The sequence below is a fragment of the Leopardus geoffroyi genome, chromosome D2 (genome assembly GCF_018350155.1).
Source record: "Leopardus geoffroyi isolate Oge1 chromosome D2, O.geoffroyi_Oge1_pat1.0, whole genome shotgun sequence".
Taxonomy (NCBI): Eukaryota; Metazoa; Chordata; class Mammalia; order Carnivora; family Felidae; genus Leopardus; species Leopardus geoffroyi.
Window position 1 is genome coordinate 68,692,567 of NC_059334.1, and position 14,787 is coordinate 68,707,353.

At 42.8% G+C, this 14,787-nt stretch overlaps 1 protein-coding gene across 3 annotated transcripts in view; it reads left to right on the forward strand.

Moving 5' to 3' along the window:
- Positions 1-8,142: 8,142 nt before the first annotated feature.
- Positions 8,143-14,787, forward strand: part of PDCD4 (programmed cell death 4) — a 29,310-nt gene continuing 22,665 nt past the window's right edge. For all 3 annotated transcript variants that reach the window (XM_045438889.1, XM_045438890.1, XM_045438891.1), the window contains exons 1-2: positions 8,143-8,254; positions 13,890-13,996. In XM_045438889.1, the coding sequence (XP_045294845.1) occupies positions 13,954-13,996 (43 nt within the window). In that variant the 5' untranslated portion in view covers positions 8,143-8,254; positions 13,890-13,953. The remainder of the gene's footprint in view (positions 8,255-13,889; positions 13,997-14,787) is intronic.

Below are 14,787 nucleotides of genomic sequence, written 5' to 3' on the forward strand. Positions count from 1 at the left end.
AGTATTTTCCAATATATTGGAGTTTTGCGTTGCTTTTTTGGTAATAAATAATCAAGGCTACAAAAATTTTTTCTAAATAGAAAAGAGAAATTTTATAAGAAGACAGTATTAACCTAATCATCATCTAAGCACTCTGGATGAAGGAGTCTACAAAGTTTTGTTTTATGATAACTTCTTCTCTTAGATTCTTCATTCATGAAGGGGGATGGGAGTAGGGAGGTGAGGGCAGAAAGAAGGGTTTCTCCTAAAATACATTAGTTGTGTTTTTTTAAATAGTGTAACTTGCTTAAATTCCTTGTGTGACATTAACATTTGTTAGCTAGTGTTTGTATTGAATAGGGTCTATGTCTGACACAACTTTGCAGTGTTGGTTCCATTCTGTTCTAGTGCCTAGACATTTACCTTATCTCTTCAAAGGAGTCTTTTCTTTAAAAAATTGAGGTATGGTTGATGCGTAACGTTACCTTAGTTTCAGGGGTACAACATAATGATCTAACAGTTCTATATGCTATGCTGTGCTCATCATGAGTGTAGCTACTGCCTGTCACCATATACCGCTATTACGATACCATTGACTATATTCCCTGTGCTATACCTCTCATCCCTGTGACTTATTCATTCCATAACTGGAAGCTTGTATGTCCCACTTCCAAAGGATTCTCAAGAGACGATGGCTTACTGGCATAGCAGGTACTGTCTAGTCTCCTGGATAAAAATATGCAAAATCATAGAAAAGCGCCAAATGCAGGATCTTAGGCCATCAGCCGACCCAGAGATCATAGTGGTTAGATCACAGCCCAGAAAGAATCTGGGAGGCCTTTTGTGTTCTACACTTTCAGAGCAGTCAGAAGACCTATGGTCACACAGCCACACAATCCAGTAATAGAACAAGGATTGAAATTCAGGCCTCTTGCCTTCTAGCTCAGGTCCCATTCTACTATATAAGTACTTTCTTATATTATGTAAAAAGAGTGCCATGGTCAAGTAAGTTCAGTAAACATTGGGCTAAAGAGAATTAAATAGACTAATTTATGACAGGATTTCTCAGAGCCTTTAAAACACCATTTTTTATAGCGATCCTCCAAGAGGGGAGATGATAAGTAGTTTTCCCCAGTTAAGTTTATCCTAGAACCCTTCTGTGATAGAACATCTGCAGAGCATATTTTGAGAGACACTATGTACTGCTTTGTCTCTTAGATAAGTTTGAGGTTTTTTAAAAGATAAATTCATGGTTATTGGAGCTATGACTTTCGGAAATGTTAGGAGGTTCAGTTTATAACTCTGGCCCATAGAGGTCAACATAATGGAAGGTAGCTACCATACCTGACTAGAATGACTACTGGGATGTCCCAAGATGACATTCCGTCTCTCTTTTTTTTTTAATTTTTTTTTTCAACGTTTATTTATTTTTGGGACAGAGAGAGACAGAGCATGAACGGGGGAGGGGCAGAAAGAGAGGGAGACACAGAATCGGAAACAGGCTCCAGGCTCTGAGCCATCAGCCCAGAGCCTGACGCAGGGCTCAAACTCACAGACCGCGAGATCGTGACCTGGCTGAAGTCGGACGCTTAACCGACTGCGCCACCCAGGCGCCCGACATTCCGTCTCTTTTTAGGACTATTGCTATCCTAAAAACCAATTTTGTTTCCCTTTGCTTCCCTGTTGTGGTTGCTTTGAAGGTGCTTTGATTCTGTACCTGGTTTGACATATAGAGGAAAGTTGGCACTTCTTGGTGGAATACCACTCTGTATATGGGCCCAAACATAATAATATACTGTATTCCAGAAGTTCTTGATCTTCTCTGGGACATGACTGTTTCAGGGGTCTCTTAAAAAAAGTTATAGACCCCCTGGGCTGAAAATGCATACTCATAATAAAATTTTAGGGTGGACTTCTTATACCCTTTGAAGCTCATCAGTAAATCACTGACCTAGATTCATTGCTCTCAAAAAGAACTTTATAAAACAAAATGCACACACACATACACAACACAAGAAATGGTAGTGGTAAGACTTTAGGTTGCCCCCTCAGGAATAATTTTTTTTCTTTCTTTTGAATTCTTGGTTCTTGATGCCTTGATATCTACTATTTCCTGTTTTGATGCTGACTTTGTCAATCGTGCCATAGGGCTGCCAATCATGTTGCTTTAAGGGCAGGGTTTGGGGATTTCCTGGAACTGCTTTAAAATGTCAGTCCTTGTTTTTCTTTCTGGAAACTGCCCTTTTTGGAAAGAGACAGACAGAGACAGAGAGAGGGAGGAAAGCGAAGACTGAAGGGCAAGACATATGCAGAGAAGAACCATACGAGTAAAGGAAGGCAGCTGTGTATTGTAGGAAGAGGGACTACGACTGGCTATAACTTGCCTGGAGACAGACCCTTCCCCTCTCTAGGCTTCAGTTTTTACATTACTATGCAAACAAGTGGACCCAGCGAGGCCATCTCCTGGGACTTTCTTCTGCTTCTGACCTTCCATGAAGCTAACTTCATTTTTAATATAAACATCTAATAATACAAAACAATATCTCCCTTGGCTTGCTCCTCACCTCTTCTTATTTTCCACTACTTTTATTTTGTTTTGCCCAAGATAGAGGTTTGATTGCTTCCTTTCCTTAACTTCCTTTTCTATGTGTGTCTCCATCTACCCAGCACTGGCCTCTTGGGCCACCCTCCACTCCTTTCCCTGCAGATCAGGTTCTCTTAATCACAATCCATGATCATTCATTCCTTTTGTGTGTGTGTGTGTGTGTGTGTGTGTGTGTGTGTGTGTGTGTTTCCAGTACAAAGAATCTCTCATTTCCACACCAGGCCCCCTGGGCTCTACTGCCTCTTAGGAGTTGAGCAGAAACTATCGCAGCACAGACAGGATGGGGGCATATAGGCATCTTCTGTGAGCTCAGTGCTCACTGGAGAGAAGAGGATGAACTCTGAGAAGTATGCAGCCTAGGATCCCTATGTTCCAGAAGAATGCAAATAAAGCCCCTGGCGACACAATTCAGAAGCGCTTCTCTTCTCTGACTCAACATAATTAATTCGATGGAGGGTGTGACAGTTGTAGGAAGTACTGGAAAAGCATCTGCTTGCATGGTCTTGTGATTGCAAAATTCTGAGGAGCTGAAGTTTTTATAGGCTTAAAACTCAGGCCAGGTATGGGAGACGTGTTGAAAATATATGGGCTTTTGGGGAAAAGATGATCTATTAGAGTTCCTGAATCTGAATTTAGTTTGTTTCTACATCCTAAGATAGCAGGAGTGATTTGGTGGTGGAAACAAAGATAAATGCACCAAGAAAACCTCTCGAAACTTGAAATGGGGAAGTAAAACCATATCAGCTTTTCTTGGTACTATTTAAAAATATTGCATCTACTTCTTTGTGGCATGCTGCCCATTAGTCTATGTTTTTTAGTCTAGGAAAGATATTCTTAAAAATGCCCCCATCAACAGCTTCTAAATATCATTCTAAGCCTCCCTACCACCACTCCCCCTCCTCCCTCACTTCCAGGACCTTAAATGGGCTCCACAGATAGCAGGAGGCTCTGGGGACCAAAATTGGCTCAGATATTTAACTTTTATTCAAGAGACTCAAAGTTGAGTGGCAGAAAGAATCCAGTCAAGGCCTGGGTACCAGAAGGTCTGGGCTCCCCTGTCAATGTTGCCCAGCCCATGCAAGGGACACTGAGACCTCATTGGTACTCTGGCTCTACTACTGACTAGCAGTGTGGCTTTGGGCAACTCACTAAACTTCTCTGGGTCTCTGTTTCTCTGTTTGCAAAATGAAAGGTTTGGACTAGGGATCCCCCGCATTTCCTTTATCATGAAAGTCCTATGATTACCAGTTACCGGCTCAAGCCCCATTTTCCTCATATTTAAAACCAGGAGAGTAATAGCTGCTTGTCCACGTCACAGGGAGGGGGCAAAGGTATATGTGAAAGTGCTCACAGAGCCCTAAAACACAACACAGATGTCGGTTATCATCATTATCAGAATTCTTTATGCAACTCTCCCCTCAGAGTGTGTTCCATGTCTTCTATCATTTCTGCTAAAGAAATGCCTTACAGGAATTCTTAAAATTCAGTCCTTGGTTTGATGAACTAGGAGGCAGAGGTCAGCTCAGGTAGATGTTGTTGCAAACGGCAGTGGTATCTGAAAATTCTTCTTCAGGAAGTGGGCTAAGGCATCCCTCTGTCCCCAGAGAGAGACTGACTCTTTTTGATCTTATTCAAGGGCGGGAACAGTGCTTACTGACAAACTCGTGTCCTCAAATGGGGCTTTGCCCAAAGAATGAAAAGGCTTTGGAAGTTCCAAGGACAATAATAGTAATTTGAGGTGCTTATCTTTTGCCTATCATCTATGTATTTCCAAGTCATTTACTCACAATAACTCATTAGTGCTTCCAACAAGACGTGAGCCTTCAGTCTTGCCTTTGTGATGGTAGGAGGTGAGTTATCTGAGCTTTGCATTTAGAGAGAGCCCCTGGGGCGAGAGCGACAGTTCCTCTATCCACACCTGGTGATGAATTCTTCCCTGTCACCAGTGGCAAACCCTCACACCCCTGGTCCCCCACTACCAGGACTGCAATGGCGCCATCTCAGTGCCTTGTCCAGTGTCATGGTGTCAAAACTGGAATGACTCCTTAAAGACTCCCTGCAGGGGCCAACTCCTTTTACAGTGCAAGACTGAGGCATTCAATCCACCCAGAGAGAGGAAGTGAAACACCCGAGGCAGCACAGCTAGCTAGAGATACAGTCAATAACCCATCTTAAGAGGCAACACCTAGAAACTGTCCTCCACCCTAACCCCCATACACCTTAACAAATTAAACATTCTTTGTGTCCCTCCAGGTATCAATAGTGCTTAAACCTGGGGGTATGGGGAAGATGAGAGACACTGTGTACGTCTCTCTGATCACACAGCACTGGTTCTGTTGCCACCTCTGAATGGCTGTCTTATTCCAGGCAACAGTGGTGGCCCGTCCTCTCCTAAACTGGAATGGGTCATTTTTTTTTTTTTTAATTTTTAAAAAAATGTTTATTTTTGAAAGAGAGGGAGAGGCAGACAGAGGGAGACACAGAATCTGAAGCAGGCTCCAGGCTCTGAGCTGTCAGTACAGATCCCGATGCGGGGCTCAAACTCGTGAACTGTGAGATCATGATCTGAGCCGAAGTTGGACGCCCAACTGACTGAGCCCCCCAGGTGCCCCTGGAATGGGTCATTCTTAAAGGAAATAGAAGTTGAACTCCCGTGATTCTGGAGAGAATGAGTTAAGATGAAGGGTTTTCCCCTTTTCTCTCGTCCAACAGCTAAATTAACACAAGCCCACAAGCACAGGGCTTTAGGAAACAGAAAGTCAGGTTGTGAGCAATTATAATGTGAAATGAAAGTGTACATTGTGGCCCAGAAGCCTGGGCAGCTGTATGCTTCAGACACTACTTACCCTACGGTAGAATGTAATGCCTTTTGCCAAGAACACAGCTGGGTCAGCTCTGTGCTTTTCACAGAACAGTCACACAATAAATATTTGTGGATTGATTTGATGGACAAATCTGTATTTCCCAAACTGGTTTCTAAGTAACACTGATTAAATTAATTAGTGGGGGGAAAATTAAATAAGTTGGAGAAGTGCTACTTGGCTTCTTACTCTGGGCTCTCAAGATTCTCAAGGCTCATTAGCTCATTAAAAATACTGAGAAGAGTTGGGCCTCCCCCCAAAACCAGCTTTAACTTCGTTAAAACAATTTCTTTCTGGGTTGATATGATTATAGAATAGTCCCTCCCACATATTTCTCATGATATCCATTAAAGTTCCACAAAATTCATGTTCTTCGGAAAATACCTTGCTAACCACTAATTGAACTCGATTTCTGAATTTTACTGGTGAAAAAAGAGGTCCTGAGAGGGGTTGAAGTTCTTATAGGTAGTTAGTAGGGGAACTAGGACTAGAATCCCATTTCTTATTGCTTGGTCCAAACTAGAATCCCATTTCTTATTGCTAGGGCCATTCTCTAGGGTGGGTGCTGGGATGCCAAACATCATATCTAGGGATGATGGGTAAAAAGGATGTGAACATTTTACTCCACAATGTGTTCTTTTGGGGTAATTTGCTAAAAAGATATAGGTTGCTTTAGATGCTTTTAAAAGTGGGTGATCACATCCTACTCTTTTGTTATCTCATAGATCTTGGGGTGCTTGTTCACTGTGGCCTGGGTATGCGATAGGTGCTTAATAAATATACTAAATGAATCAGTAAATTAAAGAACCCAGCAGAAGCCCAAGGAGGTTGGTGGCAGGGAGGAAGAAGAGTCATGAGCTGAAAAGGAGAAAAGGAAAGATGTGGAGAAAGAGGGGGATGGGTGAAGCAAAGGAGCCAGCAGTTACTGCTCAGTGGAGGACGGATGAACCCTGGCAGAGAAGAGAAACGAGACAGCTGCAGGTGATGGAGAAAATGAAACAAAACAAAACTGAGTGACCGGGAAGCTTTGTTTTTAAAAAGTAAAAGTGACTCATAAGGCTAATTCAGATGCTGGACAAGCCAAGACGCTCTTGTCCAGGAGCGTGGGGCTGAGCACAAAATGCTGAGAACCTTTGTGACCTCAGATCAAGGAATTTTTATTGCACCAGTACAGTAAACATGAAAGACATCTTCTTAAGACCTACAATGGTAACACATGAGCAAGATGTGAACTTGCCTTCAACAAAGTGACAGTTTAATGGGGGAGAAGAGCTAGGACAGGGACTCAGGTAGCACAATGCCAGGCCGAATGTTTCAATGTCCCCAGAGGTACAACAAGTCATCAGTGTGAGGAATCAGGAGACAGGAAACTCATATCAAGTCATGAGGCTGAAGAAGGCCTGTGTGGGAGAGCCAAGAGGGATGGATAGGATTGTACCAGGTAGAGGTGGGAGATAAGAGAGGCGTTTCGAGGTGATACCATAAAGAAGCCTCAGGAGGTGGGGAAGCATATGGAACCGCGAGAGGTCAAAGTAGTTTCCAGCCAAAGGGGCGGTGGCCTGTGAAGGTGTGGAGACATGGCCAGAATGTCTTGAAGCCACACTCTGGGGCCTTAAATGCCTGGTTGAGGTACGGATGCTCCAGGTGGGCCACGGAAAGCTAACGAAGGTTTTGTTGTTGTTGCCGTTGTTCAGAGAAGTAATACTATTAGAGATGATTCCCAGGCAGGGTGACTGGGCAGATAGAGGTAAGTCAGGTGAAGAAGCTTGCGGGGGGCGGGGGGGGGGGGGGGTGGAGGGGGCAGTTTGTGCTGCTGAAAGGCCACATAGACCATTCAGGTGTTGCACATTAGACAATCGTAAAATCTGGCCAGAGATAATGGCTGAGTTCTTTCCTGAGAGCACAAAGACAGCAGAAGGTTCTGGTCATTACCTCCAGGGAGAGGGAAGGAGGAAGAATGAAAGCACGATATAAGCCAAAGAGAATGCAGCCAAGGAGGAAAGACTCCGAGACCAGCTGCCTGGGGTGCGAGTTTCAAGAAAGAAGTTATAGCGAAGTTTGAGAACCCCAGCCTTGCAGCAGGAATGCGGGAGTTTGAATCCCAGAGGCCTGACTAGTCATGATTAGCACAGGGACTTCAAAGAGGTTTTGAGTCTGTTTGTTTCCTCATCTGTGACATGGGAATGATTTCTATCTTCAAGGGATGAGAGCTTTCACGGAGATAAAATTCTTACTGTGCACAGTGGGAGCCAAGGAGTGTACAGGACCAGCGGGAGAAGCATCTGTAGAGATTAAGGGTATTCAACCGAGGAGCCTCTGCAAATGGAGGCAGGGCCCTCAGGAAGCCCAACATTCAGGCGAGATTGCTGACTACCCTGTAAGAGGAAAGGGTGAGCGGGTCAAGACAGCCTCAACCTAGTCCTCACCCCAAGGCACTGCCTTTTCGCCTGCGCTTCTATCTGGCGGCGCCTCCCAACCTCCCGCCTCCAGCTTCCCGCCCGGCTCCCACTCCAGCCTGTCCCAGGAGTCAGGTGCGCATGCGCCCTCCGGCGCCCCAGCCCAGCTTTCCACGTTTCACTTCCCTCTCTTTTCCTCCTCTGCTCCCGCTCCACCGCCGCGATTGGCCAGCGGACCTCCTCGCTTTGACCAATAAACGCCGCTCTCTCGCCCCCGTGTTACTGGGTAGAACAAAACAAAAACAAACAGAGCGAAAGGGGCAGAGACGCTCCGAGGCGGCGGCAGAGGCTGAGCAGCGGGGTTTGGGCCGGCGGACCGAGGACCTGGGCAAGCGGCGGCAGCGGCCCGAGGGGTCAGTACCAGCGGGGCGGCTCGCACTCCCGGGACGACTGCATCCTCTCCCTCAGCTCCGTTTCCTCTTGAGGCAGTCGCACGTTGGGAGGGGGAGGGGGCGTGAGGCCGCAGCCGAGTCTCGGCCGGGTGGTCGAGGGTCCGGCCTCCTCTTCGGAGCCCCGCAAGGAGGGCCGCGGCCGCCCCAACGCCCGGGCGGCGGAGGGCGGGCCCCTGTTCCCTCCTTCTGGGCCCGGGCCCGGAGCGCGGTGGCGCGGGCCCGCCCCCTCCTGCATCCCCTCCCGCGTAGCGGGGTGCGCGGGGCGCTTGCCAGCGAGGGACTACTCCTCATCCTCGATAAGGCCGAGTTTTCATTTTTATTTTGAGAGGAGGGCGTTGGGAGACGTCTTTCTGGCCTGACTGAAATCCTGTGAGGAAGGTTCGCGCCTTCCCCGCCCCCCCCCCCACGGCGTCCCTTGGGGGGCCCCCCTGAAGACGCGGTCCCCCGCTCGGCGATCACCGACCCAGGCCCTCGGCCCGCAACCCGGAGCCCAGGCCCGCCCCGCTGCGGTCGAGCAGCCCCTGGGGCCTGCCTGGACTAGGGCCCGCGGGGTCCCGGCCTGCACCCGCGGCGGGGAGGAGGGCCAGTCGCTGCGGGAGGGGCGGCTGGGAGGCGGACACGTGCCCGCCTCCCCGGCCCTGCGCGGACTTGGGGCAAAGGGGCGCTTTTTTAGTTCAAGTGAAAATCTCCCAGGGAAAACAAAGACAGGAAGGGAGCCCTCTTTCTGTGAAGCGCAGGCCGAGTCTGCTGCATTTGTCAATTAGGTTCTGCAATGTACACGAGAAGGGGTCCCCCGCCCCCCCACTCCGCTGGAGCTTCAAAAACTAACTGCAGAAGTCAGTATCTCCTGTTCGTATGCCCTTATGAGAACTGGTTATGGAACCAGCAACTGTGCAGGATCTGCAATGAGTAAAATGATCAAAAATGCGGCTTCGTGTGGAAGACAAAAAAAAGAGTCACCGCCTGTTTTGTATATTTTCTGCTAAGTTTTACGATTTGGGCATTCTTACTAATGTGAGGCTTTTTAGAAACCTTCATATACTCTTCTAAAAAGGGAGCACTGCAGATGTCCTGAGTTTAATTATTCGTATTTGTGCCATTAACCTTCCTTCATTATAGGTTTCTTAAATTCCTTACAATCTCAGCAGGGATCTTTGAATTATATTTTAATTTTTTTTTTTTCTGTTGTAGTAATGAGAAAGGGAAAATAGTTTCTGGGAGTGCGAAAATACAGGACACTTGGATATTTTCTGCAGTGCTTGCTTTTGCATCATTGTGGTTGAATACTTTTAGCTGATTTTAAGTTGCTAATTAGCTGTGATTGTGGCCCTGGAATGAATACAGATAATTTTCTGGTTAGCATATGGCCTAAACTTGACTCCAGAAAATGTCAGAGTGGTTTGTGGGGTGTATTTCAGGGAACAGATTTTGGGGGGGGGGGTGAGGCTCTGTCTTTTAGGGAATGTCTTGGCAATTGAATACTTCTGAGTATATGTTTCTGTAAAACTATTGAAGAAATGAAAACTGTTTAATGCTAGCCTTAGTTTTGCTCAACTTATATGTAGAGTTTTGTTTTTTTATTCCAAATTAATTTTATTGTTTAATATGAAGGATGTGGCTTTTGGAGTTTTTGCTTTATATTTTTGTTAACTTTGGGGCAAAAATCTTAAGGATTGTTTAAGCTCCTGTTAAGCTCGTGTTAAGCTCCACGAATTGAAGAGAGGAAAAACATGCAATGTATTTTTATCCTTCTCTAAATTCTTAAAATGTCTGTGTTGCTATCAAGTGTGACTGAGTTCTTGATTGCGTTACCATTGCCTAAAGACACAGACGACACTTTTTTTGGGGTTAGGATTACTTAAAAACAAATATGGTAAGTTATAGATGATAGTCATTACCTAATAATTTTCTTTGACTAACTGAATGTCTTCTGTGTGATACTTTAAATAAATATTATTTTTAGTGTTTGGAAAGTAGTATTTAAAGTAGTATCTTTAAATACTGTGTTTTAATAAGCTTCTGTCTGTTAGCCCCAAAGACTTTAATAAGTCTGCGTTTTAATAAGCTTCTGTCTGTTAGCCCCTAAAAAAGAATCTTCTTGTGATATATTAAAATCTTATATTGAACTTGTGCAAGCAGTACTGGATTGAAAAGGTCTGGTTTCTAATTCTGGTTCTTCCATTGAGCAGCTGTCTCTATCTGGACAGATTAACTACCTTCTCTGAATTTGGTTGTGTGCAAAATGGAAACCTCAAAGTTGTTCTGAGAAGTACATGAAATGATGCATGTAAAATTCTCTGTGAATTATAAAAGGCTTTATAAATATTAGTTATAATAATTTCCTTTAGTAGCAAGGTTCTGCAGAAAGTGTCCTGTCAATGATCATACTTGCATCAAGTATGAAAAAGACTCTCTAATGTAATTCTATTTTAAAAAGCTCATACACACATCATAGGACATTTTCACTTTTCTGTATCATGTAACCCATATACTGAAGTGAGATATGACAAATTTTAAGACACGGAGAACACTATATGCTTAGGTTTACAAACTATTTTTGTTCATATATTTATATGTATCTCTATATACATATCTTTAAGGTTCATTTTCCCCCTTAAATCCAGAGTTGTTGGAAATTATGATATTAGAAAGATCATTATGTAGAATCTGTTTATTCTGAATAGAATTAGAGAGTGATCGCCCCATTTTCTTCTGAAGCAATATAGCATCTTAGTAGCCTAAGGATTATGCCATATTCAGAAGTTTACCATTTTAGCATTAAGGTGTGTTTATTCTTGTTTTACAAAATAATACCCTTTTCTGTGGCAAAGGGGCTATAAACTTTTGAGATGTTAAAACGATATATTGGGGAATTTAAAAGTCAGTTGAGGGGTGCCTCACTGGCTCAGTTCAGTGCAGCATGCAACTCTTGATCTTGGAATCCTGAGTTTGAGCCCCATGTTGGGGGAAAAGTTCGCTTAAAAAAAAGTTGAGTCCCAGGAGGCATCATATATTATTATCTTAAAATGAGATCTTATAGTAGGTTATTTGAGAAAGACTTTCCTTTAATTAGTTTATTAGTCTTTTTCATTAATTTGTGCATATCTTAAAGCACACTGCTCGTGAAATGATTATAAATGACTGGAAGGGCTTATATCTAACTTATATGATTTGAACAGATCAATGCTTAAGTACTATAAACCACTATTTGAAAAATAGTTACAGAGAGATTCTAAAATCATATTTGGTTATACCTTCTGGTAATAGTTTTCATGAAATATATTTTGCTAGTCTTTCATGTAACATTAGATTTATATCACTAAATTAAAGGTAACTGGTTTCAACACCTTACAGCATTAATAATTTTTAAGTCATTTTGAAGCTAAGGTCTAAAATACTAAGTTGCTGCTACCATTGTACTTACTCCTTTTTTAAATAGTCAAGTTTTTTAAAAAATTATTTTATTTATTCTTGAGAGATAGTGAGAGAATGTGTGTGAGCAGGGGAAGGGCAGAGAAAGGGAAAGAGAGAATCCCAAGAAGGCTCCACCGTCAGTGTGGAGCCCGACATGGGGCTTAGACTCACAAACTGTGGGATCATGACCTGAGCTGAAATCAAGAGCCTGATGCTTAAAAAAAAAAAAAAAAAAAAAAGAGCCTGAGCTTAAGCTGCTTAACTGACTGAGCCACCCAGGCGCCCCTAGGCACTTTTTTTTTTTTTTTTTAAGAAGAATAGGAGGGGTGCACTTGGCTGGCTCAGTAGAGCATGTGACTCTCTCTTTTTTTTTTTTTTAATTTTTTAAAAATATTTTTATTTATTTTTGAGACAGAGCATGAGCAAGGGAGGGGCAGAGAGAGAGGGAGACACAGAATCTGAAGCAGGCTCCAGGCTCTGAGCTGTCAGCACAGAGCCCCACGCGGGGCTCGAACCCATGGACTGTGAGATCATAACTTGAGCCGAAGTCGGATGCCCAACCAACTGAGCCACAGGCACCCCTAGAGCATGTGACTCGATCTCAGGGTTGTAAGTTTGAGCCCCATTGGGTCTGTAGAGATTTCTTTAAAATCTTTAAAAATTTTTAAAAATAAGAATGGGGTTTTCAGATTATGAATATACTCTTTTTTCTTTAAAAAATTTTTTAAAGGTTTATTCATTTTTCAGAGACAGAGACAGTGTGGGGGGGGGGGAGGGCAGAGAGAGAGGGAGACACAGAATCTGCAGCAGGCTCCAGGTTCAGAGCTGTCAGCACAGAGCCCGATGTAGGGCTCGAACTCATGGATGGTGAGATCATGACCTGAGCTGAAGTCAGACGCTTAACCAACTGATCCACCTAGGTGCCCTGATTATGAAACTACTCTTATTATAGAAAACACCATTAAAAATTTCTCCCAAAGTCTTATAATGCTAATTATAGACACCTGGGTGATGAAATGTCAGCTGTATCTGCCTTCAGATGTGTTGTGATGTGATAAAGAACAGAATCCTGTGATATGCTTGATTAACCAAAACTGTTGCTTGCGTTTTGTAGTAGTTCTCAATTCATTGGTAGTGAACTATACAATATTATGTACATGAGATTAATTATGAGGACTGGTAGTCCTGAAAAATTTGGAGTATGTATATGCTGCTTTAACTTGAAATAACCATGTATAGCAAATACATCTTTTACTTCAAGTTAGAGGGGTGCTTTGGCACATTCAGAAGTATGGAGGGTTATTTTGGACACAGATACACTTGTCAGGAAGATTGAAACCAAATGTTAATTGTGGTAAACTATTTTTTCAAAGTAAAGAGAGCTCTTTTTTTAAAAATGAAGTTAGGGGAGGGGCGCCTGGGTGGCTCGGTCGGTTAAGCGTCCGACTTTGGCTCAGGTCATAATCTCACGGTCTGTGAGTTCGAGCCCCACGTCGGGCTCTGTGCTGACAGCTCAGAGCCTGGAGCCTGTTTCAAATTCTGTGTCTCCCTCTCTCTCTGCCCCTCCCCTGTTCACGCTCTGTCTCTCTCTGTCTCAAAAATAAATAAACGTTAAAAAAAAAATTTAAAAAGAATGAAATTAGGGGAGCCTGGGTAGCTTAGTTTGGCTCAGGTCATGATCTCATGGTTTGTGAGTTCGAGCCCCACATCAGGCTCTTTGCTGTCAATGTGACGTCTGCTTTGGATCCCCTGTTCCCCTGTCTGTCTTCCTCTCCCCTGCTCACTCACACACACATACACGCGTGCTCGCTCTCTCTCTTTCTCTCTCTCATAAATGAATGTTAAAAAATTATGTGCTGGGGCGCCTGGGTGGCTCAGTTGGTTAAGTGTCCAATCTCGGCTCAGGTCATGATGTGGTGGTTCGTGAGTTCAAGCCCTGTATTGGGCTCTGCTGACAGGTCACAGCCTGAAGCCTGCTTCAGATTCTGTGTCTCCCTCTCTCCTCCTCCCTGACTAGTGCTATGTCTTTCTCTGTCTCTCAAAGATAAATTAAAACATCCAAAAAATTTAAAAAAAAATTATGTGCTGGTTTTATTTTTTTTTACAATGTGATTAAGTAAATTGAATTTACCTTAATTCTATCAGTTTGGAAGATGTTGAAGGTTTTTTTTTTGTTTTTAAGGAAATAGATCCCAAGGGAAGACTTCCATTAATAATTCAATCAGTGCAAGTGACATTAAGGAACAATGGATGTAGAAAATGAGCAGATACTGAATGTAAACCCCACAGGTAAGTAAGAATATTTTGAACCTTGACTATATTGTGAGCAAGTTTGAGGTCATACCAAATTTTATGAAAACATAATACTGAAACCATCTTTACTTTAAAAGCCATCTTATTATGCTACAAGTTGTATTATTTTAAAAAATCAAGTTTGTGATTCTTATTTTTGTAGAAATTCTTCACATGTTCTTTTCTGCCCATCTTTTCACATTCCATACATTCTAACTTTCCACTGTTTATAATAAACTATGTGCTACAGAATGGAGAAGAATAGTGAACTTCCTCATTAATATTTTCAAATGAACTAGTTGGTTACTGCAATATAAACTGTTATTGATTTCTTTTATTTCTTTCCTAATAATTTATTTATTATAAATTACCTATGGTATTTTCCTTATTTTCCATAAAAATGGTTTTGTAGAATATTTGTCCAAACGCTGAGTAACTTCAGACAACTTAAAATATACTTATAGCTTTCAGACTAATCTTTGTAGAGTTAAGTAGGATTTTGAAATATTCTGAATGGTGAGATTTTTCATCTTTTGAATTTTGGTTTTTTTAAAGTCAGATCAATAGTGGTTATGGAACCCTAAACCTAGGTAAGTATGAATAGTGAAATATAAATGAGTAATTGATAGAAACATGAGTTAAAAATTATAAGGTCTAATATATAAAATATACCTAGATATGTTCTGCTGCAGTCATACAAACATATTTGAAAGGATATTAAAATAGTTGAAAAGAAATCCAATTGTAGGAAATGATGTTTGAATACTTAGGACTCCAAGGGACAGTTT